This window comes from Macaca fascicularis, chromosome 20 (assembly GCF_037993035.2).
Source record: "Macaca fascicularis isolate 582-1 chromosome 20, T2T-MFA8v1.1".
NCBI classification, from domain to species: Eukaryota; Metazoa; Chordata; class Mammalia; order Primates; family Cercopithecidae; genus Macaca; species Macaca fascicularis.
In genome coordinates, this window is record NC_088394.1 from 28,886,534 (window position 1) to 28,913,716 (window position 27,183).

The following is a 27,183-nucleotide window of genomic DNA, read 5'->3' on the forward strand; positions in this document are numbered from 1 at the left end:
GCCACAATGCCCAGCTAATTTTTGTATTTTTAGTAGAGATGGGGTTTCACCATGTTGCTCAGCTGGTCTGGAACTCCTGATCTCAGGTAATCTGCCCGCCTTGGCCTCCCAATGTTCTGGGATTACAAGCGTGAGCCACTGCACCCGGCCCTCAGTTACAAATTTTGATGTAGTCCAATTTATCTATTTTTTTCTTTTGTTGGCTGTGCTTTTGGCATCATATCCAATAAATTATTGTAAAATTGTCATCTTTGACACTGTGCATTGTGTTGTTATTACTACTTTTTTTTTTTTTTTTTGAGACCGAGTCTCACTCTGTCACCCAGGCTGAAGTACAATGGTGCAGTCTCGGCTCACTGCAACCTCTGCCTCTTGGGTTCAAGTGATTCTCGATTCTTGTGCCTCAGCTTCCTGAGCAGCTGGGACTACAGGTGTGCACAACCACTCTGGTTGTATTTTTAGTAGAGATGGGGTTTCACCGTGTTGGCTAGGCTGGTCTCGAACTCCTGGCCTCAAGTGATCTGCCCACTTTGGCCTCCTAAAGTAGAAGGATTACAGGTGTGAGCCATAGTGCCCTGCCTATTATTTATTTTTTCACTTTTTTTTTCTTTTGAGACAGAGTCTTGTTCTGTGGCCCAGGCTGGGGTGCAGTGGCATGATCATAGCTCACTGCAGCCTCAGCCACCTGGACTCAAGCAATCCTCTTGCCTGAGTCTCCTGAGTAGCTGGGACTACAGGTGCGTGTTAACATGCCTGGCTAATTTTTTATTTTCTGTAGAGACAGGGTCTTACTATGTTGCCTAGGCTGATCTCAAGTTCCTGGGGTCACACAGTTCCCCAATCTTGGCCTCCCAGAGTGCTGGGATTACAGGTTTGAGCCGCCACGCCCAGGCTTTTATTTTGGAGTAAGGGTGTACATGTGCAGGTCTTTTACATGGGGTATATTGCATGATGCTGAGGTTTGGGGTACAATTGATCCTGTCACTCAGGTTGTGAGCATGGTCCCCAACAGGTAGTTTTTCAGCACTTTCACCCAGTCGTTTCTGGTGTGTCTTGTTCTCATCTTTATGTTCATGCGTGCCCAATGTTTAGCTCCCACTTGTGTCTGAGTACATGTGGTATTTGGTTTTCTGTTTCTGTGTTAATTCACTTAAGGATAATCGCCTCCAGCTACATCTACATTTCAAAGGATGTGTGATTTTGTTCTTTGTGACTGTGCTTTGTGTTCTTTCTTGTGGCAGCGGATAGACATGGGTCGATTTGACCTTATTGGCCTGGAAGGTCGTGTCTCTCGATATGAGACAGACACATTTCTGCCCCGGCACCGCCTCTCTCGCCGGGTACTGCTAGAGGTGGCTACTGCTCCTGATCCCCCACCCCGGCCCAAGCCAGTCAAGATGAAGGTCAACAGGTACAAGGACTAAGGAATGAGGGGATGGTTCCTAGAATAAGTGGCTGAAAGCTGGCCGGAGGGGCCTGGGATGGGAAGAAAAGAGTTGGATACAAGGCTGGAATATTTGTATGGGATGGGTGCAGACACGTGGAGGGAATCGGGGAGAGAATAACTAGAAGAGGGTGCTGGGTTGGGCTTCTGTGTTAGTCACTTTTTCTCCCATTCTGTCTGTCTTGTGCTTTCTGATTATCTTAAATTCCTATTCCTCTTTCTCCTTTGGGTCTCTTTCCTTTCCTTTGCTTTTATAATCTGTCTCCCTGCTTCATTTTCTTCTTTTCTTTGATTTTGCTACCTCTTATTCTCCTTTTCTCCCTACCCACTCCCTAAATTTTTCCTCATAGGATGCTGCAGCCAGTACCTAAGCAAGAAGGCCGGACAGTGGTCGTAGTGAACAACCCACGGACGCCCCTGGGCCCTGTCCCGGTTCGACCCCCTCCAGGTCCTGAGCTCTCAGCCCAGCCCACCCCTGGCCCAGCCCCCTCAGTGCTGCCAGCACCACTGATGGTTTCAGCCTCACCTGCTGGGCCCCCGCTTATTCCTGCATCTCGGCCTCCTGGCCCTGTCATCTTGCCTCCACTGCAGCCAAACAGTGGTTCTCTCACTCAGGGTGAGTTGAAGGGGAGCCAAGGATGATGCGTGGTGCTTCAGAAAAGTTGTTCAGACTGAGGAAGAAGTAGTGAAATTAAAGGGTTTGAGGAGCTGGGCTGGGGACAGGGTTCTAGTATTTGATGGGCTGGAAGGGAGGATGGAGGCTTCTGGGACCAGGCCAAGGCTTTAGTCAGGGTATATCTGACAGGTGTTTGCTTTGTGTCTGCAGTGTTGCCATCCCCCCTGGGAGTCCTGAGTGGGACCTCACGGCCTCCCACGCCAACCTTGTCCCTAAAGCCAACACCACCTGCCCCAGTTCGCCTGAGCCCAGCCCCACCTCCAGGCTCCTCTAGCCTGTTGAAGCCCCTGACAGTGCCACCAGGTTACACCTTCCCTCCTGCTGCTGCCACCACCACTTCTACCACCACGGCAACTGCTACCACGACAGCAGTGCCAGTTCCGACTCCTGCACCACAGCGCCTCATTCTATCTCCCGATATGCAAGCTCGCCTGCCCTGTAAGTTCCCAGGGCTCTGTGGTGAGGGACTTGAGATGGGAGGAAAGCTCAGGACTATGACAGCATCAAATTTTAGGCAGCCGGGTCAGGCATAATGGCTCATGTCTATAATTCCAGCGCTTTGGGAGGCCAAGGTTGGAGGATTGCTTGAGCCAGGAGTTTGGAAGCTGCAGTAAGCCATGATTGGGCCACTGCAATCATGAGCAAGACCCTGTGTCAAAAAAAATTGAGGCAGCTAGCATGTTAGGTATTACACCAGACGTTGTTAGATCATAATTAAGAGCCCTTAAGGAATTGACATAGGGAGATGACACATAGGTGAATAAATAGTGGTAAGCCTAGCGGTAGAAAAGTATTTGGGGTAAAAGGGCAGTGTAGAGCAGAGGGTGGTGGTTAACTCAGTCTTGTGGCAGGCCGTGTTAGAGAATATAAAGGAGATTGCTAAGCAAATGGGATTGGAAGGAGTAGCACATCAAAAGCTCAAAGGCTGTAGGTGGAGACTGAGTTTGTTGGGACACAGTAAATTGTGGGAAAGGCTTGGTTGGTTGGACTGGACATTCGGGGGAGAGGTGTGCTTCATGGGGTCTGTGAAGTGGTGTTGAGCAGGATGAACCTTGTGTACAATAAGGCCTTCTCTGTTTTTAGCAGGTGAAGTGGTCAGCATCGGGCAGTTAGCCTCACTGGCACAACGTCCAGTGGCTAATGCAGGGGGAAGCAAACCTCTCACCTTCCAAATCCAGGGCAACAAGCTGACACTGACTGGTGCCCAGGTGCGCCAGCTTGCTGTGGGGCAGCCCCGCCCGCTGCAAAGTAGGTAAAACCCACCCCCTGTCCTGCCTTTTTCCTCCTCTTCCCTGTCTCTTTGTTTTTGTGACTTTTTTAAATGTCAGCCTTAATGTTTCTTTCCCAAGCTTTTGGTGGGTGGGGCCAACGGGCATGGTTGGAGGGATCTTGGATAAAGATAGGGAAGAGGTCATTCTAGAGAATTTATTCCCTCTATTCTTTCCCTCTCTTCTTGCCTTGCCTCTGCCCTCCTCAGGCTGATAGCTGCTTCTCTCTCTCTCTTTCTCTCTTCCCTTAACCCAGGGAATGTGGTGCACCTCGTGTCAGCAGGGGGGCAGCACCACCTCATCAGCCAGCCTGCCCATGTGGCCCTCATCCAGGCCGTGGCCCCGACCCCTGGCCCTACCCCTGTCTCTGTGCTGCCTTCTTCGACCCCCAGCACCACCCTTGCCCCCACTGGCCTCAGCCTTCCGCTTGCTGCTAACCAGGGTGAGGCTCCTGGCCTTCCTAATTCCTTAGCCCTTGCTGGCCTTGGTCCTTCCAGGCATGCGCTGGGCTACTGTCTGTCCAGCCTTTCCTTAGTGTTGTTTTCCCTTACGAATATCTACGATACCTGTCTGCCACCTTCTCCTGCCCCTGGACTTCTTCCATCCTTTGGGTCTCTTGTTTCTTTTCTACCTTCCTCTCAGTGTAGCTTCCTCTTGCAGTGCCACCCACCATGGTGAATAATACAGGCGTGGTGAAGATTGTAGTGAGACAAGCCCCTCGGGATGGACTGACTCCTGTTCCTCCGTTGGCCCCAGCACCCCGGCCTCCGAGCTCTGGGCTTCCAGCTGTGTTGAATCCACGCCCCACGTTAACCCCTGGCCGGCTACCCACACCTACTCTGGGTACTGCCCGAGCCCCCATGCCCACACCCACTCTGGTGAGGCCTCTTCTCAAGCTGGTCCACAGTCCTTCACCTGAAGTCAGTGGTGAGTCCAGGTGGCTGAGGCCAGAAATCCTTGCCAGGAATGGAGATGAGATGGGGTTGCCCGAAGGTTTCTTAGTTTTAGTGCAAGTTTCTTCATATCAGCATACTGCCTTGATTTGTAGTGGGCCCCAGAACTGGGCTGCCTGAGCCCTGACCTAATTTCAAGATACATTTGCTGGAATCTTGGAGGGAAAGAAAATCTAAAGTTGTCAGATTACTTGGATGTTTGACTTCATGTTGTGGGAGTGAATGCCTTCGGGGAAATGGGAAGCTTGGGGGTAAGGGAAAGGTGGGACAGAGTCAGGAAAGGGTCAGGAAGTTATTCTGGGGCTAACTCATTCTCTCTCTCCACAGCTTCAACCCCCGGAACTGCCCCTTTGACCATCTCTTCTCCCCTCCATGTGCCATCCTCACTCCCTGGGCCAGCCTCTTCTCCAATGCCAATTCCCAACTCCTCTCCTCTTGCTAGTCCTGTGTCCTCTACAGTCTCAGTTCCAGCGTCATCTTCACTCCCCATCTCTGTCCCCACCACACTTCCTGCCCCAGCCTCGGCTCCACTCACCATCCCCATCTCAGCCCCCTTGCCTGTTTCCGCTTCGGGCCCAGCTCTGTTGACCAGTGTGACTCCACCACTGGCACCTGTTGTCCCAGCGGCTCCTGGACCTCCATCCTTGGCACCATCTGGTGCTTCCCCGTCAGCATCAGCCTTGAGTCTAGGTTTGGCCACAGCTCCGTCCCTGTCTTCATCTCAGACACCTGGTCACCCTCTGTTGTTGGCTCCCACCTCTTCACATGTTCCAGGGTTGAACTCAACCGTGGCCCCAGCATGCTCACCTGTCCTGGTGCCAGCTTCAGCTCTGGCCAATCCTTTTCCGGCAGCACCAAATCCAGCTCCAGCTCAGGCTTCCCTTCTGGCTCCAGCATCTTCTGCATCTCAGGCTCTAGCCACTCCTCTGGCTCCTATGACATCTCCACAGACAGCAATTCTGGCTCCTTCTCCAGCTCCTCCTCTGGCTCCTCTTCCAGTCCTGGCACCATCGCCAGGTCCTGCTCCTGTCCTGGCTTCATCACAGACTCCGGTTCCAGTTATGGCTCCATCGTCTACTCCAGGAACCTCTTTAGCCTCAGCTTCACTGGTACCAGCTCCAACCCCTGCGTTGGCTTCATCATCAACTCAAACTTTGCTACCAGCCCCGGTTCCATCACCTCTCCCGAGCCCGGCTTCTACACAGACACTGGCCCTAGCCCCAGCTTTAGCACCCACTCTTGGAGGCTCATCTCCATCTCAGACACTCTCTTTGGGCACGGGGAACCCCCAGGGACCCTTTCCAACTCAGACATTGTCATTAACTCCAGCATCATCCCTGGTACCAACTGCAGCCCAGACACTGTCTTTGGCACCAGGACCACCACTGGGTCCAACTCAGACGCTGTCTCTGGCTCCAGCACCTCCTCTGGCTCCAGCTTCTCCGATGGGCCCAGCCGCAGCTCACACACTGACTTTGGCTCCAGCATCGTCATCTGCTTCACTCCTGGCCCCAGCTTCAGTGCAGACACTGACCTTGAGCCCCGCCCCAGTTCCTACCCTGGGCCCGGCTGCAGCTCAGACCTTGGCGCTGGCCCCAGCCTCCACACAGTCCCCAGCTTCCCAGGCATCTTCCCTTGCGGTTTCGGCATCTGGTGCCGCTCCCTTGCCTGTCACCATGGTATCCCGGCTGCCTGTTTCCAAGGATGAGCCTGACACACTGACATTGCGCTCTGATCCCCCCAGCCCTCCCTCCACTGCTACCTCGTTTGGTGGCCCCCGGCCTCGACGCCAGCCCCCCCCACCACCTCGTTCCCCTTTTTATCTGGTAAGTTTTACTTCCTCAAGAGGGAACAGGAAGTTGAGTTTCTTTGGAGTATTGGTAGGGTGGATGGAACAATGATGTCACATTTAACCTGGTGAATTACAAAGCTTAATGTTATGGACCAAGTACTTGAGTGACATTTGGACAAGTCCCTTCTCTTCCCTGGGTGTGTACCTCATGATCCGCCTGCCTCGACCTCCTGAAGTGCTAGGATTACAGGCGTGAGCTACCGCGCCCGGCCTCTTTTCCCGTTTTTTAACCTGCATGGTAATAAATGGGCAGTAAAAGGAACTCTTCTCTGTCCCTTTTATGATTTCTGGTAGCCATTTCTTTCCTGTACTATGTATATAGGCCCATGTCTGTGTAGTAGTTGAGTTAAACTCACAGTTTCAGCTTAAGTAACCCAGAACTAAGGAGAAGGAAGGTCCAGTGGGTCCCTCCAGGCCCTCTGGGTTTTCCCCACTATAATCAGAGCTGCTGCTTAGTCTTTGCTTCCCGCTTACTCCCCCACCCTCCACCATTGCCATTGACTCCACCTTTGGTCTTTACCTGACCAGCCGCTAGGTTGGTCATGGCTGGTTGGAAGTAGAGAGTAGAGGGAGAAAAGAGTGACGACGTGTAGTCTGTGCTGAATTTTTTTCCCCCATCTTGGATGATACGTTGAATTTTGATTGCTCTGCAAGTAGATAATAGCCTCTTGCCACTTTTTTTTTTTTTTAACAGTTTGTGCTGTAAGTCATATACTATCCAATTTACCCATTTACAGTGTACAATAGCTTTTTTTTTTTTTTTTTAAATAGAGATGGGGGTCTCACTGTGTTGATCAGGCTGGTCTCGAATTCCTGGCCTCAAGTGATCCTCCTATCTTGGTCTCCCAAAATGCTGGGATTATAGGTGTGAACCACCACGCCTGGCCCTAAACTGTATAATAGTTTTTTAATATATTTATAGAGTTGTACAATCATCAACAGAATCAGAACCATTCCATGGCCCCAAAAAGAAACACTGCACCTGTTAGCTAGCATTCTTCAATCCCTCCATCCCTCCTAGTCTTGAATGACCACCATCCTACTTTTTTGTCTCTAGTTTTGCCTATGGAGTCATAATGTATAATGCGTGGTCTGTTGTGACTGGCATCTTGCACTTAGATTAATGTTCCTTGAAGTTTATTGTGTTGTAGCATATATCAGTACTTCATTTGTTTTTATGTTGAATAATAATGTATGGATACCACATTTTATCCTTCCTTGAGTTGATGGAAACATGTATTACTTCTGCTTTATGGCTATTATGAACAATGCTGTTGTGAACATTTCATGTACAAGTTTTTGTATGGACAGGTGTTTTCGGTTACTGTTAGATACATACTGAGGAGAAGAATTGCTGGGTTATATTGTAACTAGGTGTTAACTGTTTAAGGAACTGCCAGACTTTTCCAAAGTGGCTGCAACATTTGACATTAGCACCAGCAGTCTGTGAGGATTCCAGTTTCTCCACATTTGAGTCCATATATTTTTTTTTTTTCTTTTTTTTTTTTTTTTTTTTTTTTTGAGACGGAGTCTTGCTCTGTCGCCCAGGCTGGAGTGCAGTGGCCGGATCTCGGCTCACTGCAAGCTCTGCCTCCCAGGTTTATGCCATTCTCCTGCCTCAGCCTCCCGAGTATCTGGGACTACAGGCGCCCGCCACCTTGCCCGGCTAGTTTTTTGTATTTTTTTTAGTAGAGACGGGGTTTCACTGTGTTAGCCAGGATGGTCTCGATCTCCTGACCTCGTGATCCGCCCGTCTCGGCCTCCCAAAGTGCTGGGATTACAGGCTTGAGCCACCGCCCCCGGCCTTTTTTCCTTTTTGAGAAGGAGTGTCGCTCTGTTACACAGGCTGTAGTACATTGGCATGATCTTGGCTCACTGCAACCTCTGCCTGAGGTTGGGGTCATTGAGGTGTTCAATTACCCCACCTCAGCCTCCCTTGTAGCTGGGATCACAGGCATGTGCCACCATGCCCACCTAATTTTTTTGTATTCTTAATATTTTCTTTTTCTTTTTTTTTTTTTTTTTTTTTTTGAGACGTAGTCTTGCTCTGTCGCCCAGGCTGGAGTGCAGTGGCCAGATTTCAGCTCACTGCAAGCTCCGCCTCCCGGGTTTACGCCATTCTCCTGCCTCAGCCTCCCGAGTAGCTGAGACTACAGGTGCCTGCCACCTCGCACGGCTAGTGTTTTTTGTATTTTTTAGTAGAGACGGGGTTTCACCGGGTTAGCCAGGATGGTCTCGATGTCCTGACCTTGTGATTCGCCCGTCTCGGCCTCCCAAAGTGCTGGGATTACAGGCTTGAGCCACCGCGCCCGGCCGATTTTTTTTTTTTTTTTTTTTTTTTGAGACGGAGTCTCGCTCTGTCGCCCAAGCTGGAGTGCAGTGGCCGGATCTCAGCTCACTGCAAGCTCCGCCGCCTGAGTTTACACCATTCTCCTGCCTCAGCCTCCCGAGTAGCTGGGACTACAGGCGCCTGCCACCTCGCCCGGCTAGGTTTTTTTTTTTGTATTTTTTAGTAGAGACGGGGTTTCACCGTGTTAGCCAGGATGGTCTTGATCTCCTGACCTCGTGATCCGCCCGTCTCGGCCTCCCAAAGTGCTGGGATTACAGGCTTGAGCCACCGCGCCCGGCACTCGATATTTTATTTTTGAGACAGTCTTGCTCTGTTGCCCAGGCTGGAGTAAAGTGGCACCACCTCAGCTCTCTGCAACCTCCGTCTCCCAGGCTCAAACGATTCTCCTGCATCAGCCTCCCAAGTAGCTGGGACTACAGGCATGGCATCACCATGCCTGGCTAGTTTTTGTATTTTTAGTAGAGAGAGGGTTTCACCATGTTGGCCAGACTGGTCTCGAACTCCTGACCTCCGGTGATCTGCCCGCCTTGGCCTCCCAAAGTGCTGGGATTATAGACGTAAGCCACTGTGCCTGGCCAGATTTTTTTGTATTTTTAGTAGAGATGGGGTTTACCATGTTTGCCATGCTGGTCTTGAACTCCTGACTTCAAGCGATCTGCCTGCCTCAGCCTCCCAAAGGCTGAGGCACATCAACACTTATTTTGATTATAGCCATCCTGCTGGGTGTGAAGTAGTAGTTCATTGTGATTTTGATTTGAATTTCCCTGTTGGCTGATGTTGAGCTTTATTTCATGTGGTTGAAATACTATGTTGGCCATTTGTGTATCTTTGAAGAACTATCTGTTCAGATCCTCTGCCCTTTTAAAATGGGTTGTCTTTTTATTATTGAGTTGTAAGAGTTCTTTATATATTCTGGTTACAGATCCTTTTTCAGATGTATGGTTTACAAATAGTCTTTTTTTTTGAGGCAGTGTCTCACTTTGTCACCCAGGCTAGAGTGCAGTGGCACAATCTCTGCTCATTGCAGCCTCCTGGGCTTAAGTGAACCTTCCATCTCAGCCCTCCAAGTAGCTGGGACTGCAGATTCGTGCCACCATGCCAGGCTACTTGTTTCTTTTTTTGAGACGGAGACTCACTCTGTCACCAGGCTGGAGTCCAGTGTGCGATCTTGGCTCACTGCACCCTCCACCTCCCAGGTTCAAGCGATTCTCCTGCCTCAGCCTCCTGAGTAGCTGGGACTACAGGCTCGCACCACTACACCCAGCTAATTTTTTTTGTATTTTTAGTAGAGACGGGGTTTCATCATGTTGGACAGGATAGTCTCGTTCTTTTGACCTCATGATCCGCCCACCTCGGCCTCCCAAAGTGCTGGGATTACAGGTGTGAGCCATCGCGCCTGGCCCTTGTTTGTATTTTTTTGTAGAGATGGGGTTTTGCCATGTTGCCCAAACTGTTCCTGAACAGGAGGCTCAAGCCATCCGCGTAGGCCTCCCAAAGTGCTGGGATTATAGGCTTGAGCCACTGCTCCTGGCCAGATTTTCTTTTTGTTGCTGTTGAGAGCTTGCCTCAAAAGGAACTAGCTCTTTGAGTCTATTGGTTTTTCCCTCTGCTAGGACACTTTTTTTTCCATCACTTAGAGCACTTCAAACCAAGAGGTGATACTTGGTATCAGGAAGGAGATTTGGAACACTCCTCTTTTCACAACTATCTCCTGGGGTCTAGTCTCTCTCATTTATTCATTTTGTTAACAGATAGATGTATTGGAAGCTTAATTGTGCTAGTTACTGGGTGATTATGGTGAGCAAGGCATAATTCATGTTATATGGGGCCTACCGTGTAGTGGACAGATGTTAGTCAAATAATCATACAAATGTGTAACTACAAGCAAAATAAGTGATACAAAGAAGTTTTACAAACTGTGAAACTGGAAGCACAAAGATGGGAAAGGATTGGGTCAAAGTCATCCTGGTCTCCTTACTGCCAGGTTGCCCATTTTCTGTCTCAGAGTGACGAGACCTGGATGTCTGGTTAGCTGTTCCCATTCCACCCCATTCCAGTCTGGCCTTTGGCAAAAACCTCGTCTGGATTTGATTGGCCTCTCTGTATCCTGGTCAGTGATTTGAAGAAGGCTGTAGTCCTGGAGTTGAGTGTTACATAGGAAAATACCCATAAATTGTCCATTCTGTAAACTTGTTGGAATTATAGATCTTAATTTTGAATATTCAGTCATGCTGCTTTGGTAGCATGCAAAGAAAGATCAGTTTTCTCTTACAGAGAAGTTACTTAATATTGTGAAAAGAATAGTTCTCATTGATAACTTGGAATACTACAAAAAGCATAGTGTATTTTTGGATCTCATGGTTTCTGTATATTTCTATCTGGGAAGAACAGTCAGGTTTTGATGTGGACTCTGAGGGCCCTGATTACTTTCTCTGTTTCTCTCTCACCTCCAGGACTCCCTGGAGGAAAAGCGGAAGCGGCAGCGGTCTGAACGCCTGGAATGGATTTTCCAACTTAGTGAGGCTCATGGGGCCCTGGCACCTGTGTATGGGACTGAAGTCCTGGATTTCTGTACCCTACCCCAACCTGTTGCCAGCCCCATCGGCCCTCGTTCTCCTGGCCCCAGCCACCCCACCTTTTGGACTTATACCGAGGCTGCCCACCGGGCTGTACTGTTTCCCCAGCAGCGACTAGACCAGCTGTCAGAAATCATTGAGAGGTTGGCAGGGCTAAGTGCTAATGGGGAGTGGGTCTTGGGGCCTCAGAGTGGATGTAGTGCTTAGGGCTGGTGAAGGTGTTAACTTCTGGGGCATTTCAGAGTGCCATCTTTTACACTGCCTGCCTTCCTTCCACAGGTTCATCTTTGTCATGCCTCCTGTGGAGGCACCTCCCCCTTCCCTGCATGCCTGCCACCCACCTCCTTGGCTGGCCCCACGTCAGGCAGCCTTCCAGGAGCAATTGGCCTCTGAGCTCTGGCCCCGGGCTCGTCCATTGCACCGTATTGTGTGTAACATGCGCACCCAGTTCCCCGACTTGAGACTCATCCAGTATGATTGCGGTGAGTTTGTTGGCTAATGTGGGACCCTTGGCTTCTCTTCCTTTCTTACTAGTAAGACTGTTACATCAGAGGGATGCTGCGCTTAAGGTCTCTCGCTATTTCTGTAAAGGTTTAGATGGTTTTTTAGGTTATGCTTATGGGCAAGATAGAGAAATGTAAGCCTCATGTTAGATTCTTGACATTCATAAATTTGATTTTCTCTTTTTTCTTTCTTTTATTTTGAGATAAAGTCTCACTCAGTTGCCCAGGCTGGAGTGCAGTGGTGCAGTCTCAGCTCACTGCAGCCTCCTAGGTTCAAGCGATTGTCCCACCTCAGCCTCCAGAATAGCTGTGATTACAGACATGTGCCACCATGCCTGGCTAATTTTTGTATTTTTAGTAGATTTTAGTAAATTTTGTATTTCGCCGTGATGGCCAGGCTGATCTCGAACTCCTGATCTCAAGTGATCCTCCCGCCTCAGCCTCCAAAGTGCTGGAATCACAGGCATGAGCCACCATGCCAGCTATGAATTTGACTTTCATGACAGTTGAAAATGTGCTGCTAACTCATTCATTCAGTGATCATTTTGTGAACATCTGTTACATTTTACTGATCATTTGGGATACAATAGGAAGTAAGACAGTGCAGCATAGAGTTTTCATTTAGGTGTATGGAAAAAGATGTCTGGTGGTACAAGACTGCACAGGAAGTGAACAGTAAATTTTGGTCTTGGAAAAGACAATGACCTTTTTGTGTTGGCTAAAATTATTTGGCGGTAACAGAAAACCAACTAACAGTCGCTTAAACCACAAGAGCATTTATTGTTTACTTAATGAGCCAGTCTGAGAATAGTGGTGTGTAGTTGTTTCAGTAGCTTAACGATATTTTCAGGGACTAGGACCTTTGCTTCGTTCGTTCTTTTTTTTTTTTTTTTTTTTGAGATGGAGTCTCGCTCTGTCACCCAGACTGGAGTGCTGTGGCTCGATCTCGGCTCACCGCAACCTCCACCTCCCAGATTCCAGTGATTCTCCCGCTTCAGCCTCCTGAGTAGCTGGGATTACAGGCGTGCACCACCACGCCCAGCTAATTTTTGTATTTTTAGTAGAGACGAGGTTTCACCATGTTGGTCAGGCTGGTCTTGATCTCCTGACACCGTGATCCGCCGGCCTTGGCTTCCCAAAGTGCTGGGATTACAGGTGTGAGCCACTGCGCCCGGCCCTTTTTTTTTTTTTTTTTTTTGAAACAGAGTTTTGCTCTGTTTCAAGCTATTCTCCTGCCTCAGCCTCCCGAGTAGATGGGATTACAGGTGCCCACCACCACGCCTGGGTGAGTTTTTTGTATTTTTAGTAGAGACAGGGTTTCACCATGTTGGCCAGGCTGGTCTCGAACTCCTGACCTCGTGATCCCCTTGCCTTGGCCTTCCAAAGGGCTGGGATTATAGGCATGAGCCACCACACCCAGCCTTAAGGGACCAGGACCTTATCTTTCTACCCTGCTGTACCATCTTTAGCTTTTATCTTTTTAGTCTCATGCTTTTGTTTCTTCATGTTAGGATGGCTGCCATAACTCCAGGGTATACACCAGTCCTCTAAACAAGAAACAAGGGGTTGAGACAAAACAGTCTGAGAAAGTTTTCTGGGAACAAAAGACCTCCAAGCTGGCCGGGCGCGGTGGCTCAATGCCTGTCATCCCAGCACTTTGGGAGGCTAAGGCGGGCGGATCACGAGGTTAGGAGATTGAGACCATCCTATGAATGGTGAAACCCCGTCTCCACTAAAAATACAAAAAATTAGCCGGGTGTAGTGGCGGGCGTCTGTAGTCCCAGCTACTCGGGAGGCTGAGGCGGGAGAATGGCGTGAACCCGGGAGGCGGAGCTTGCAGTGAGCCGAGATCGCACCACTGTACTCCAGCCTGGGCGACAGAGCAAGACTCTGTCTCAAAAAAAAAAAGACCTCCAAGCTGACTTTGCTTCATAACTCATTGGCTCAAACTGAGCTATATGCCCATACCTAGAGCAATCACTGACAAAGGGGAATAGCAAAAAAGGCCTCTGGCTTATTTACAACTTATTTATTTTCTGGGGTTGGGTTGGGGCCTCCTTCACCTGGGAGCAAGGAACTTCTGCCAGCTGTCCAGTGTTAATCAGGTTCTGTTACCCAAGAATGGCTGTTGGGTAAGTGACTTGTTTCTTCCACAACCCTGCACAGACATTTCTATAGTAACATGTTTCAAGATTTCTTAAATTTTCTAGAATAGAAGAAAATCAAAATTTTTATTAATATGTGTTCAATAAATGTTTTGGTAAAAAAAGTGTTTTTGTTATAATTGAAACTATTCAGAATAGATAAACTGAAAGTCTTGGTTAAAAGTGTTCAAGGCCGGGTGTGATGGCTCATACTTGTAATCCCAGCACTTGGGTAGGCTGAGGTGGGCAGATCAATTGAGGCAAGTAAAGACCAGCCCAGGCAACGTGGCGAAACCCTTTCTCCTCAAAAATTGAAAAATTAGTTGGATGTAATGGTGCACACCTATAGTCCCAGCTACTCAGGTGGCTGGATTGCAGGAGCCTGGGAGGTCAAGGCTGCAGTCAGCTGTGATCATGTCACTGCACTCTAGCCTGGGCGACAGGGTGAGACCCTGTCTCAAAAATAAAATAAGGCTGGGTCCGGTGGCTCATGTCTATAATCCCAGCACTTTGAGCGGCCAAGGTGGGCAGATCACTTGAGCTCACGAGTTGGAGACCAACCTGGGCAATATGGCAAAACCCTGTCTCTACAAAAAAATACAAAAATTAGCCAGGATGGTGGCACGTGCCTGTAGTTCAAGCTACTTGGAAGGCTGAGGCAGGAGGATGGCTTGAGCCCGGGAGGCAGAGGTTTAGTGAGCCGAGATCGCACCACTGCACTCCTGCCTGGGTGATAGAGCCAGACCTTGTCTCAAAAAATGAAATAATAAAGTAAGTGTTCAGGCTGGGCATGGTGGCTCAGGCCTATAATCCCAGCACTTTGGGAGGCTGAGGCGGGAGGATCACCTGAGGTCGGGAGTTCGAGACCAGCCTGACCAACATGGGGAAACCCTGTCTGTACTAAAAATACAAAATTACCCAGGCGTGGTGGCACATGCCTGTAATCCCCCCTACTCGGGAGGCTGAGGCAGGATAATCGCTTGAATCCAGGAGGCGCAGATTGCCGTGAGCTGAGATCGCACCATTGCACTCCAGCCTGGGCAACGAGAACAAAACTCCATCTGAAAAAAAAAAAAAAAGTTCAAACTGAGTTACCAGAAATGTTGAAGTTGTTTCTGCGTTTGATGGAAGGTTGAACTAGATAACCTTCTAAGAGCCTTTATGGTTCTGACTGTGACCTTAAATCCCTGTCTGTAAGCTGTGACAATGGATTTATTGACATCTATCCTGTGAATCTGTTCTGGATTTCAGGTGGTATGACTGTTGTAATACTTAAGAATCCCTTGCTCATAAAGCGTTGAGGATTCTGTTCTTCCCTCGATGTTGTGTATTCCCCTACTCTTTTAGTTAGACTCAAAGAAATTAGATTCTAGGCCGGAGCAGACCGAAGAGGTGAAGCCCTTAAAGGAAGAACTTATATGGCGTTAAATATAGATATGTATTTTTTGTGACAGGGTCTCACTTTGTTGCCCAGGCTGAAGTGCAGTGGTGGGATCTCAGCTCACTGCAACCTCTGCCTCCTGGGTCCAAGCCTGAGTTCTCATGCCTCAGCCTCCTGAGTAGCTGGGATTACAGGCGCCTGCCACCATGCCTAGCTAATTTTTGTATTTTTAGTAGAGACAGGGTCTCATGTTGGCCAGGCTGGTCTCGAACTCCCGACTTAAAGTGATCCACCTGCCTCGGCTTCTCAGAGTGCAGGGATTACAAGCGTAAGCCACCATGTCCCGCTGTAATTAAACATTTTTGATCCGCTAGGCTAATTGAAACTTTGGCCTAAAGCATTGATTACCTTTTAACCCCAGCCTTACATTGCTAAGCATTCTACCCATTGCAGCTTGTAGCTAGCTCCCTGTATCCCTTAATATCTCTTCAGGAAAATTGCAGACGTTGGCAGTGCTGTTGCGGCAGCTTAAGGCAGAGGGCCACCGAGTGCTCATCTTCACCCAGATGACCCGAATGCTGGATGTATTGGAGCAGTTTCTCACCTACCATGGCCATCTCTACCTGCGCCTGGATGGGTCTACTAGAGTTGAACAGAGACAGGTAACCCAGGTTTCTGCAGCCCTTAGAGGCTCACCTCTGCTTCTCTCTTCTTTTCCCAGGATTTGGGCTTCCAGAGGGGGTGCCACTAAGCCTTAGACCTGTTTCGGGGGATAAGTCTCCCAGTATCATCTTTTTTTCCCTTTCCTTCTAGGCCTTGATGGAACGGTTCAATGCAGACAAACGCATATTCTGCTTCATCCTTTCAACTCGGAGTGGGGGTGTGGGCGTGAACCTGACAGGAGCAGACACTGTTGTTTTTTATGACAGCGACTGGAATCCCACCATGGATGCTCAGGCCCAGGACCGCTGTCACCGAATTGGCCAGACCCGGGATGTTCACATATATAGGTATTGCCTAGTCTTCCCTCACCTTACTTCCCCTTTACTGATGGGGTTTCCTGGATATATTTGGCTGCTTACACATGGCCTTCATCACCCCCTAGGCTTATCAGTGAACGGACAGTGGAGGAGAACATCCTAAAAAAGGCAAATCAGAAGAGAATGTTGGGAGACATGGCCATTGAGGGAGGCAACTTCACCACAGCCTATTTTAAACAGGTACTTAAGTAAGATCTTTTAGCCTATGCAGGAGAAAACTGCTGTGCCTTTAGGAATTCCTCCTGTTTATTAAAAAAGACTGCTTTGCACTTTGGGAGGCTGAGGCAGGCGGATCACTTGAGGCCAGGAGTTCGAGACCAGGCTGGCCAACATGATGAAACCCCGTCTCTACTAAAAATACAAAAATTAGCCAGGCGTGATGGTGGGTGCCTGCAATCCTAGCTGCTTGAAAGGCTGAGGCAGGAGAATCACTTGAACCTGAGAGGCGGAGGTTGCAGTGAGCTGAGATGGCGCCATTGCACTTTAGCCTGGGTGACGAGAGCAAAAGTGTCTCAAAAAAGAAAAAACAAAAAGGACTGCTTTGGCCTTCACAGACCTGTGTCTTCAGCCAGTGGCACCCCTGATAGTTCCAAGAACCATCAGCCTTACAACTTAGAGCCTTACAGCTTAGACCTAAGACTAGCATTCTGTTGATTCTGACACTTCCCTCTGTTCTATCCGATAGCAGACCATCCGAGAGCTGTTTGATATGCCCCTGGAGGAACCTTCTAGCTCATCTGTGCCCTCTGCCCCTGAAGAGGAAGAAGAGACTGTGGCCAGCAAGCAGACTCATATTCTGGAGCAGGTGAAAAAAGAGTGGGCAGTTCCTAAAGTTGAGCTAATTCTTACAGCATATCTTGTCCTTTGTTAGTCTGTTGAACTTGTCCAGGGGAAAGAGATGTTTTTTCTGCTTCCCAGATTACAGTCAGCGTTTGATAGTTGTAAGTACATTGCTTATTGGTTCACATGATTTAGTAGGAAAAAAGACAGGATTTTGGAGTCCTTAGTTTTAGGTATGAATTTCAGTAATGCTTCTTTAGTGTTAAGACAAGTTACAATCCTCACTCTTTTGAACCTCACTTCCTATTAAAAGTAATGTGGGCAGGGCATGGAGGGTGGCTCACACCTGTAATCCCAGCACTTTGGGAGGCTGAGGCTCCCAACTGGAAAGCTTTGAAAACACACAAATGCTCAGACCCAGCACCCCAAAATTATGATAGATTTTGAGAGAGGGCCAAGGAATAAATCTTTTAAAAACCTTTCCAAATGTGATTTAATTATGTATAAGTGTTTGAAACAGCGTTTCACATTAAGTACAAAGCATTAAGTACGGCCGGGCGCGGTGGCTCAAGCCTGTAATCCCAGCACTTTGGGAGGCCAAGACGGGTGGATCATGAGGTCGGGAGATCGAGACCATCCTGGCTAACACGGTGAAACCCCGTCTCTACTAAAAAAATACAAAAACAAAAAAAATTAGCCGGGCGAGGTGGCGGGCGCCTGTAGTCCCAGCTACTCGGGAGGCTGAGGCAGGAGAATGGCGGAACCCAGGAGGCGGAGCTTGCAGTGAGCCGAGATCGCGCCACTGCACTCCAGCCTGGGCGACAGAGCGAGACTCCGTCTCAAAAAAAAAAAAAAGCATTAAGTACAAAGCATATCCACCTCACCATTTAATCCTCAAAATTATTTCCTTTTCATTAGCATTTCCACTTAAGTATTTAGGTTGATGCAAAAATAATTGCAGTTTTTGACATTATATTACTTTTTTTGGAGATGGAGTCTCGCTCTTTCGCCCAGGCTGGAGTGCAGTGACACGATCTCGGCTCACTACAACCTCCACCTCCCGGGTTCAAGCGATTCTCCTGCCTCAGCCTCCTGTGTAGCTGGGATTACAGGCACGTGCCACCACACCCAGCAGATTTTTGTATTTTTAATAGAGATGAGGTTTCACCACGTTGGTCAGGCTGGTCTTGAACTCCTGACCTCATGCCTCCCAAAGTACTGGAATTACAGGAGTGAGCCACCGTGCCCAGGTGAATTGTGCATTTCTATTCACATCTTTCTGTGATGGCTTTTTTGTTTGTTTGTTTTTTTGTTTTTTGAGAGCTGAGGCTGGCTTTAAAGGAAGGGAGGTAGAGCGAGCAATCTCTAAAATACTCATTTTTCCCTAGTGGGTGTCCTGGTAAAATCCGTTCCATCCTTTGTGGACCACTGAGTTGTGGTAACTCTGGAGGCCTAGGAGGTTGTTGAGTTCTATTGCAAACCTAGTTTGGTGTATGCCTGGTCTTGCCTGAATCAAATCACATGATGTAAAGTACTTGTAGTCTCATGTTTTTGTTTCGTTTTATACACCCTGGTAGGCATTGTGTCGGGCAGAAGATGAAGAGGATATCCGTGCAGCCACCCAGGCCAAGGCTGAACAGGTGGCTGAGCTTGCAGAATTTAATGAGAACGATGGGTTTCCTGCTTGTGAGGGAGAGGAGGCTGGCCGGCCTGGGGCTGAGGATGAGGAGATGTCCCGGGCCGAGCAGGAAATTGCTGCCCTCGTAGAACAGGTCAGTCAGTGTTGGACCCACTAGTTCTTGACTTTACTGCTTCCCCTGGGCTTGTGACCCTCCTTCTGTCTTCCCTGCTGGGAATAAATAAGGGTGGTGGGTCCCTGGGTACCAGGTTCCTACGTTTATCATCACTGCTTCTCCTTGCAGCTGACCCCCATTGAGCGTTATGCCATGAAATTCCTGGAGGCCTCACTGGAGGAGGTGAGCCGAGAGGAGCTCAAACAGGCAGAAGTGAGTATTTCCAGGGATGGGGCTGGCAGTTGGAAGCTGCTAATTTCTTTTTCTTTGTTTTTTTGAGACAAAGTTTCACTCTGTCGCCCAGTCTGGAGTGTATTGGTACAATCTCGGGTCACTGCAATCTTTGCCTCCCGGGTTCAAGCAGTTCTCCTGCCTCAGCCTCCCGAGAAGCTGGGATTACAGGCGTGTGCCACCACACCTGGCTAGTTTTTGTATTTTTAGTACAAACGGGGTTTCACCATGTTGGCCAGGCTGGTCTTGAACTCCTGACCTCAGGTGATCCGCTGGCCTCAGCCTCCCCAAGTGCTGGAATTACAGGCATGAGCCACTGCGCCTGGCCTGGAAGCTGCTAATTTCTACTCACTCTCTACTCTGCTTGCCTCCTCCTGACCACTTGTGGACCCTGTTGTTGTAGGAGCAAGTGGAAGCTGCCCGCAAAGACCTGGACCAAGCCAAGGAGGAGGTGTTCCGCCTACCCCAAGAGGAGGAGGAGGGGCCGGGGGCTGGGGATGAGAGTTCCTGTGGGACTGGTGGAGGCACCCACCGGCGCAGTAAAAAGGCCAAGGCCCCTGAGAGGCCAGGGACTCGTGTCAGTGAGCGTCTTCGTGGAGCCCGGGCTGAGACTCAAGGGGCAAACCACACTCCTGTCATATCCGCCCATCAAACTCGCAGCACCACCACACCGCCCCGCTGCAGTCCTGCCAGGGAGAGAGTTTCCAGGCCAGCACCTAGGCCTCGACCCACTCCAGCTTCAGCTCCAGCTGCAATTCCTGCCCTTGTTCCTGTCCCAGTCTCTGCCCCAGTACCCATTTCAACCCCAAATCCAATAACCATTCTCCCTGTCCATATATTGCCTTCTCCCCCCCCTCCACAGATTCCTCCTTGTTCTCCTGCCTGCACCCCTCCTCCCGCCTGTACCCCTCCACCAGCTCATACACCGCCTCCAGCCCAAACCTGTCTTTTAACTCCTTCCTCTCCTCTCTTGCTTGGTCCACCTTCTGTGCCCATTTCTCCCCCAGTCACCAACCTCCCCTTGGGTTTGAGGCCTGAGGCAGAACTGTGTGCCCAGGCATTGGCATCTCCAGAGTCCCTGGAGCTGGCTTCTGTGGCCAGTTCAGAAACCTCCTCACTTACTCTTGTGCCCCCTAAAGATCTGTTGCCAGTTGCTGTGGAGATCCTGCCTGTGTCAGAGAAGAACCTTTCTCTCACCCCTTCTGCACCCAGCCCGACCTTGGAGGCTGGCAGTGTCCCTAACGGTCAAGAACAGGAGGCACCAGATTCTGCTGAGGGCACCACCCTTACAGTGCTGCCTGAAGGTGAGGAGTTGCCCCTGTGTGTGAGTGAGAGCAATGGCCTGGAGCTCCCACCCTCAGCAGCATCTGATGAGCCACTTCAGGAGCCACTGGAAGCTGACAGGACCTCGGAAGAGCTGGCAGAGGCCCAGACCCCAACCTCCAGCCCAGAGAAGCCACAGGAACTTGTTACACCTGAGGTTGCAGCTCCATCCACCTCATCTTCAGCCACTTCCTCACCTGAGGGTCCTTCACCTGCCCGACCTCCTCGGCGTCGCACCAGTGCTGATGTGGAAATTAGGGGTCAAGGGACTGGTCGGCCAGGACAACCACCAGGCCCCAAAGTGCTTCGAAAGCTGCCAGGACGGCTAGTAACTGTGGTAGAGGAAAAGGAACTGGTGCGGCGGCGGCGGCAGCAGCGGGGAGCTGCCAGCACCCTAGTGCCTGGGGTCTCTGAGACTAGCGCCAGCCCAGGAAGCCCGTCTGTCCGCAGCATGTCAGGGCCAGAATCCTCCCCTCCCATTGGTGGGCCTTGTGAAGCTGCTCCTTCATCCTCACTGCCCACTCCACCCCAGCAGCCCTTCATTGCTCGCCGTCACATTGAGCTGGGGGTGACTGGTGGTGGCACCCCAGAGAATGGAGACGGAGCGCTGCTTGCCATCACCCCACCTGCTGTGAAACGTCGGAGGGGGAGGCCCCCCAAGAAGAACAGGTCTCCAGCAGATGCTGGGAGAGGTGTGGATGAGGCACCCTCATCCACCTTGAAGGGAAAAACCAATGGGGCTGACCCAGTCCCTCGGCCTGAGACCCTAATCGTTGCAGAGCCTGTCCTGGAACCACAGTTTGTTCCTGGGCCCCAGCCTCTTGGACCCCAGCCACTTCACAGACCCAATCCTATCCTGTCACCTGTGGAGAAAAGAAGGCGAGGGCGACCCCCTAAGGCACGAGATTTGCCCATCCCTGGGACCATTTCCTCTCCAGGGGATGGCAACTCCGAAAGTCGGACACAGCCACCCCCACACCCATCACCCCTAACCCCTCTCCCACCACTGCTAGCTTGTCCCACTGCTACTGTTGCCAACACTGTCACCACTGTCACCATTTCAACGTCCCCACCCAAACGGAAGAGGGGCCGACCTCCCAAGAATCCTCCATCACCTCGGCCCAGCCAGCTCCCTGTGTTGGACCGTGACAGCACTTCTGTCCTCGAGAGCTGTGGATTGGGGAGGCGACGACAACCGCAGGGCCAAGGGGAGAGTGAGGGTAGTTCCTCTGATGAGGATGGAAGCCGCCCCCTCACCCGCCTGGCCCGCCTTCGGCTTGAAGCAGAAGGAATGCGAGGACGGAAGAGTGGAGGGTCCATGGTGGTGGCTGTAATTCAGGATGACCTGGACTTAGCAGATAGCGGGCCAGGGGGGTTGGAAATGACACCTCCTGTGGTCTCATTAGCCCCAAAACTGCGCTCGACCCGGCTGCGTCCAGGGTCTCTAGTCCCCCCACTAGAGACTGAGAAGGTGCCTCGCAAACGAGCAGGGGCCCCAGTTGGTGGGGGTCCTGGGCTGGCAAAGCGGGGCCGCCTACAGCCCCCAAGTCCCCTGGGGCCTGAGGGTTCGGTAGAGGAGTCTGAGGCTGAAGCCTCAGGTGAGGAGGAGGAAGGGGATGGGACCCCACGCCGACGTCCTGGTCCCCGCCGGCTTGTTGGGACCACCAACCAAGGGGACCAGCGCATCTTGCGCAGCAGTGCCCCTCCCTCCCTGGCTGGCCCTACTGTTAGTTACAGAGGCCGCAAGGCCAAGACGTGAGTGGGCTGCCCCTCCACCTAGGCTTTCCACCGTGGCCGCTCCCTCCATGACCAGGCCTGACTCTGTTAACCACTACTTGAAGTCTTGAGGGGGAAAGCCTCCAGGGAGACATAGGGGCCTTCTCCCTTCTTCCCACCAAAGTAGGGGGTAGGCAACTGGTTGTCATGGAAATGGGGATCATCACAGTCCCCCTCCCCTTCACGCCACGTGGCTGGGCAGTGTTAAGGGTGGCAAGATAGTCTCTGTCCCCACCCCCTTGTACTTGATTCCCCAGCTGTCTTTCACAGCCCCCCACCCTTAGGGGAAAGGGGAGGGGCTTCTCTACAATGAGGTTTTTTTCTTTTTTTCTTTTTTTCTTTTTTTTTTTTTTTAAGAAGAAAAAATAATAAACTTAGTTTCTGTACGAGCATCCGCGTAAGGAGGCTTCTGATTTTCTGGTCTGGTGGAGGGTTGGGTGGGAACTTGGGCATCGTTTTTCTCTTCCCTCTTGCTCTTGCAAAGATCCTAGCACCTGATCTCTAGCCTAGGACTGTATATTCCAAGTAGAAACCTACCCAAGAAAAGGGAAGATTGGTGAATTTGATGTGGTAGGGTGCCTTTCCCTAGTCAGTTTGAAGTCACAGACATCCTTTTCCTCCTCTCTTTTCCCTCGGTTCCTAGACGTTCCTCAGAGCTCTTTGATGCCTCAGACCTTTCCCTTTTATCCCTCTTGCTCAGGTGCTTCCTTTCACTCCTTTTTCCAGAGGGCAGGCGTCCTAGCTCCAGTTGGTCCATCCCTTGGGCCCTCCCCTGCTCTTCATCTAGCCAAACTGGTTTGAGTCAGCCACACCCCTTCCCAGCTCCCTGAGCTCTTCAGGTGGTGGCTGGCCACTCAACCCCACCCCTGGGCTTGGCTTGGAGCCCTGAGTCAGCTCCATCACCACCCAAGCCAAACCAAAGCTGAGGCAGGAGCCGAAACTCAGAGTCCCTCAAAGCCTATAGCCAGGTAAGAGCCCTGTTCATTTTATATTCTCTGTTCACTCCCTGGGCCCTCCTTGTGTCTTCCTGTTGACTCTGTTTACCTCATCCGAGTTATTTATTTGTATCTACTTCCCTGCAGCTTCTTGGCACACATCATTCTTTGCTCTGTGCTTGTCTCACCCCTTTCACCTTTCCTATCCTTTGTTCCTTGGGTTCAGGGAGCCATTGTGGTTTCATTTTGTGTGGGTTGTAGGAGAATGGTTGGAGATAAGGGTAGAAAGGTGGTTTGATGCCAGGGCCTAGAGGACCTGAGAAGTAGGGAGACGAGAAATAATTAAGTAGGGCATCATTATGCAGGTTTCTGTGTGATAATGAGGTCATTTGGACTCAGTGTACTAGTCTGATTGTGTTGTGTGGCCTGGGTTAAAATAGAGAGAGGAGGTGGCAGGGAGGCAGCATAGCAGAGGAAGACCTGACTTAGGGAAGTAAGGTCTTTTTGGTGTTTGGTTTCAGCGGTAAAAAAGGGCTTACTCGGGTATATTTTCCTTACCTTTCTCCATTCCCATAACTGTTTTCATATAAAATGGCTGCTTTGCTTGAAGTGGGGTGCAGTACCTAGGGTTCTGCTCTCTGACATCTATAGTACTCAGGGGGCAGCCTCTTGGGAATCTGGGGGAATTGTAGGGTCCTTTGAAATACAGATTAAAATAACAGATTCATAGCAGCTTTCAAGAGTTTGTATTTCTCCTGCTTCTTGGTGTGCACCTGTCATTTGGCCTCTTCACACTTGTTGTAACACTAAATAATACAGATAATACCTTGTCTACATTGGCTTGCTTTCAAAGACTCAGAACCTCAAACTCAGGTAAAAGGATTCCAGCCACACATCACATTTCCTCTTCTGCTCTGTGAGTCACTAGAGGAATTCCCCAGTAAGGCAGCATTCCTGAGTGCCAGGCTATGCCATGAGAACAGAGTGCTCCGAGGGGTGGAGTCTGAGCAAGCAAGGCCAAGGGCTCAGTTGTTGGGCTCACAAGTACCTTGACTATCGCCCACAGGTGATGGAGGACGAGGAGAAGGCAGTGGAGATCTTGATGGGCAACACGGAAGCTGCTCATCCTCCATCCCCCATCCGCTGCTGCTGGCTCCGCCTCCGCTGCTTGGCAGCTACTAGCATTATCTGTGGCTGCTCTTGCCTGGGAGTCGTGGCTCTGGTGTTTGCCATCAAGGTGAGGAGTGACAAGGGGGTGGGTATAAGGCAATGGTTTCATGTATCTGATCTATCTGCATTGATTAGTCACTGAATACCTATCAGTGCTCTGGGCCTAGTGCCAGAAATAAGAGTAAGACAGGGTTCCTTGCCATCAGAGGACCCATAGTCTAATGAAAGAGATGACAGTGAAAAAGGATAATTAATAGAATGCAGTTCATCAGTACCATAATACAGGAAGCACAGGACAGTCTGGGAGCCAGGGAGGATCTATGTATATAATGATATATGTGTATGTGGTAGAGTAGGTAACTGGAAAGGCATCCTAGGAGAGGTGACGGGAATTAACCTTAAAGCGTGAGTGAGTAAGGGTGGAAGGGCATTCCAGATAAAGGAAGCAGTGTGTACAAAGGCCTGTGGGGCACGACTGGACCAGTGAGGAATAGTGAGAGATGAAGCTAGAGGACCCAGATTTCCAAGGGCCTCCAGTTCTGTGCTTAAGAGTTTTGACTTTATCTGGGAAGTACTGGGGGGGCATTGAGTGGTTCCTGCAGGGGAAAGTGACGTGGTTAGATTTGAGTTTTAGAAAGATCCACTCTCAAGGCCTACATCGAGGGTGACTTGGAGGGGGCAAGGCTAGAGGCTGCTGAACGGTGATAAGCACAATCTCTAGGAGTCTGAAAGACACTACTGGGTTTTTGAGAGGGCTTCACCATTTCAAAAAGCCTATTAGAAACAGCATATGTCCGCCGGGCGCGGTGACTTAGGCCTGTAATCCCAGCACTTTGGGAGGCCGAGGTGGGCACATCACGAGGTCAGGAGATTGAGACCATCCAGTCCAACATGGTGAAACCCCGTCTCTACTAAAAATACAAAAATTAGCTGGGCGTGATGGTGCGTGCCTGTAATCCCAGCTACTCTGGAGGCTGAGGCAGGAGAATTGCTTGAACCAGGGAGTCGGAGGTTGCAGTGAGCCGAGGTCATGCCACTGCACTCCAGCCTGGTGACAGACTCCGTCTCAAAAAAAAAAAAAAGAAAAAGAAACAGCACATGTCCTTTAGGAAAGGCTACACAGGCTAAGTTAAACTTCATGCTGGAATTTTCTCAACCCTAGACATATTTTAACAGTCAGAAACTTACTGTAAGAACTCCTGGGTTCCCGGGAGGCGGAGCTTGCAGTGAGCTGAGATCCGGCCACTGCACTCCAGCCTGGGTGACAGAGCGAGACTCCGTCTCAAAAAAAAAAAAAAAAAAAAAAAAAGAACTCCTGGGTTCCATTAGGGCAAAATCCTAAAAAGGGCCCTTAATGATGACAAAGAGACTGGGCACGGTGGCTCACACCTGTAATCCCAGCACTTTGGGAGGCCGAGGTGGGCAGAACACTTGAGGTCACGAGTTCGAGACCAACCTGACCAACATGGTGAAACCCCATCTCTACTAAAAATACAAAATTAGCTGGGTGTGGTGGCACGCGCCTGTAATCCCAGCTACTCAGGAGGCTGAGACAGGAGAATTGCTTGAATCTGGGAGGCAGAGGTTGCAGTGAGATCACACTATTGCACTCCAGCCTGGGCGACAGGAGTGAAACTGTCTCAAGAAAAAAAAAAAAAAAAGATGGAAAAGATACCCATCAGGCTATGAGAATGAGGTGGTGTTTGGGCATGAATGAAATACTCCAGGCTCACTATTTCTTGCCAATAGTTACAAATTCTGAATCAATCTTGGATGGTTGGAAAGAATGGGGAATAAAAGAATTGGAAAGTACTTTACCATATGCGATCTTGTGAGCTAACTGTGGCCACTCTGAGAAGTAGGCAGGGCGTAGAGATGGGTACTTTATTTTGCAGATGAGAGTTTAGAATCAGAAACTGGAAAGGAGGTAGAGGGTTTGGATGTGAGATTTTCATCTGTGACAGGGAAGGGGGAGTGAAGTGGGGAAATGGACACCTTGGGGCAGAAGTAGCGGGAGAACCTAACCAAGAACCTGCCCCCACAGGCAGAAGAGCGGCATAAAGCAGGCCGGTCCGAGGAGGCAGTGCGCTGGGGGGCCCGGGCCCGGAAATTCATCCTGGCCAGCTTTGCTGTCTGGCTTGCTCTCCTCACTCTGGGTCCCCTGCTGCTGTGGTTGCTCTCCTACGCCATCGCTCAGGCTGAGTGACCCTGGATGGCCTCTGCTGAGAGCCAGCTGAGACCTCCTGGATCCTGCAATGCGGCATTGCTAAGGTCCTGTGACAGCAGTGGTTGGAAGGATCCTGGTTGGAAGGATGGGGACTCTCAAGGGGCTTCGGAAGAGCTCTTCTAGCCCTTTATAAAAGGAGGGCAGCAGCTGAGACTGATGAGAGGAGGGCAGCCCGCTCTGTTCTTTCAGGGCCTCCCATCCCTATCTCCCCCACCCAAGCCCACCCTAGGCCTCTACCCAGCGGGAGGGGTTGAAGACCAGGCCTGGTTTTATTAGAATTCATTTTGTAATAAAAGCCTTTTTTAGTGGTGAAATACTCCTGTCTAATTGTTCTCCCCCTGCTTTACTTTGGGCCCTTGGTGAGAGCCAGCCTGAACATCTGACTGATAGCAGAAGCCAGCATCCACCTCATCCAGGAGCTTCAAGAGTAGGAAACAATTTTTATTTTCTTCTTCTGGAAGTTTTCCTTCTTGGAAAGACCCCAGCTTCTCCCTTGTACGTCCACAGAGACTCTGAGGCCAAGAGTAGTAGCAGCTGCTACTATTTATGACTTACTATATTCTGGGCTGTGTTCTAAGCACTTTATATTTCTTTTTTTTTTTTTTTTTTTTTTTTGAGACGGAGTCTCGCTGTGTCACCCAGGCTGGAGTGCAGTGGCGCGATCTCGGCTCACTGCAAGCTCCGCCTTCCGGGTTTACGCCATTCTCCTGCCTCAGCCTCCGAGTAGCTGGGACTACAGGCGCCCGCCACCACGCCCGGCT

General features: G+C 50.3%; 2 protein-coding genes across 11 annotated transcripts in view; both read left to right on the plus strand.

The window, feature by feature from the left end:
* The window catches only part of SRCAP (Snf2 related CREBBP activator protein), a 45,287-nt gene extending 22,805 nt beyond the window's left edge, over positions 1–22,482 (plus strand). For 5 of the 10 annotated variants that reach the window (XM_045381540.2, XM_005591674.5, XM_005591676.5 and 2 more), the window contains 16 exons: positions 1,242–1,411; positions 1,795–2,060; positions 2,271–2,558; positions 3,204–3,368; positions 3,645–3,830; positions 4,049–4,315; positions 4,669–6,167; positions 10,997–11,262; positions 11,399–11,601; positions 15,640–15,809; positions 15,961–16,157; positions 16,253–16,367; positions 16,873–16,992; positions 18,545–18,739; positions 18,890–18,973; positions 19,395–22,482. In XM_045381540.2, coding sequence (XP_045237475.2) covers positions 1,242–1,411; positions 1,795–2,060; positions 2,271–2,558; positions 3,204–3,368; positions 3,645–3,830; positions 4,049–4,315; positions 4,669–6,167; positions 10,997–11,262; positions 11,399–11,601; positions 15,640–15,809; positions 15,961–16,157; positions 16,253–16,367; positions 16,873–16,992; positions 18,545–18,739; positions 18,890–18,973; positions 19,395–22,073 — 6,870 coding nt within the window. In that variant the 3' untranslated portion in view covers positions 22,074–22,482. Of the gene's footprint in view, positions 1–1,241; positions 1,412–1,794; positions 2,061–2,270; positions 2,559–3,203; positions 3,373–3,644; positions 3,831–4,030; positions 4,316–4,668; positions 7,400–10,996; positions 11,263–11,398; positions 11,602–15,639; positions 15,810–15,960; positions 16,158–16,252; positions 16,368–16,872; positions 16,993–18,544; positions 18,740–18,889; positions 18,974–19,394 lie in introns of those variants that run through there. The other 5 variants (XM_005591675.4, XR_012428804.1, XR_012428803.1 and 2 more) reach the window with 5 other exon arrangements.
* A 521-nt stretch (positions 22,483–23,003) lies between these two features.
* TMEM265 (transmembrane protein 265) lies at positions 23,004–26,736 on the plus strand. Its single transcript, XM_015442226.2, has 3 exons — positions 23,004–23,058; positions 24,092–24,262; positions 26,240–26,736. Exons 2-3 carry the CDS (start codon positions 24,095–24,097, stop codon positions 26,399–26,401), a joined length of 330 nt encoding a protein of 109 aa, XP_015297712.1. The 5' UTR covers positions 23,004–23,058; positions 24,092–24,094; the 3' UTR covers positions 26,402–26,736.
* The last annotated feature ends 447 nt before the right edge of the window (positions 26,737–27,183 follow it).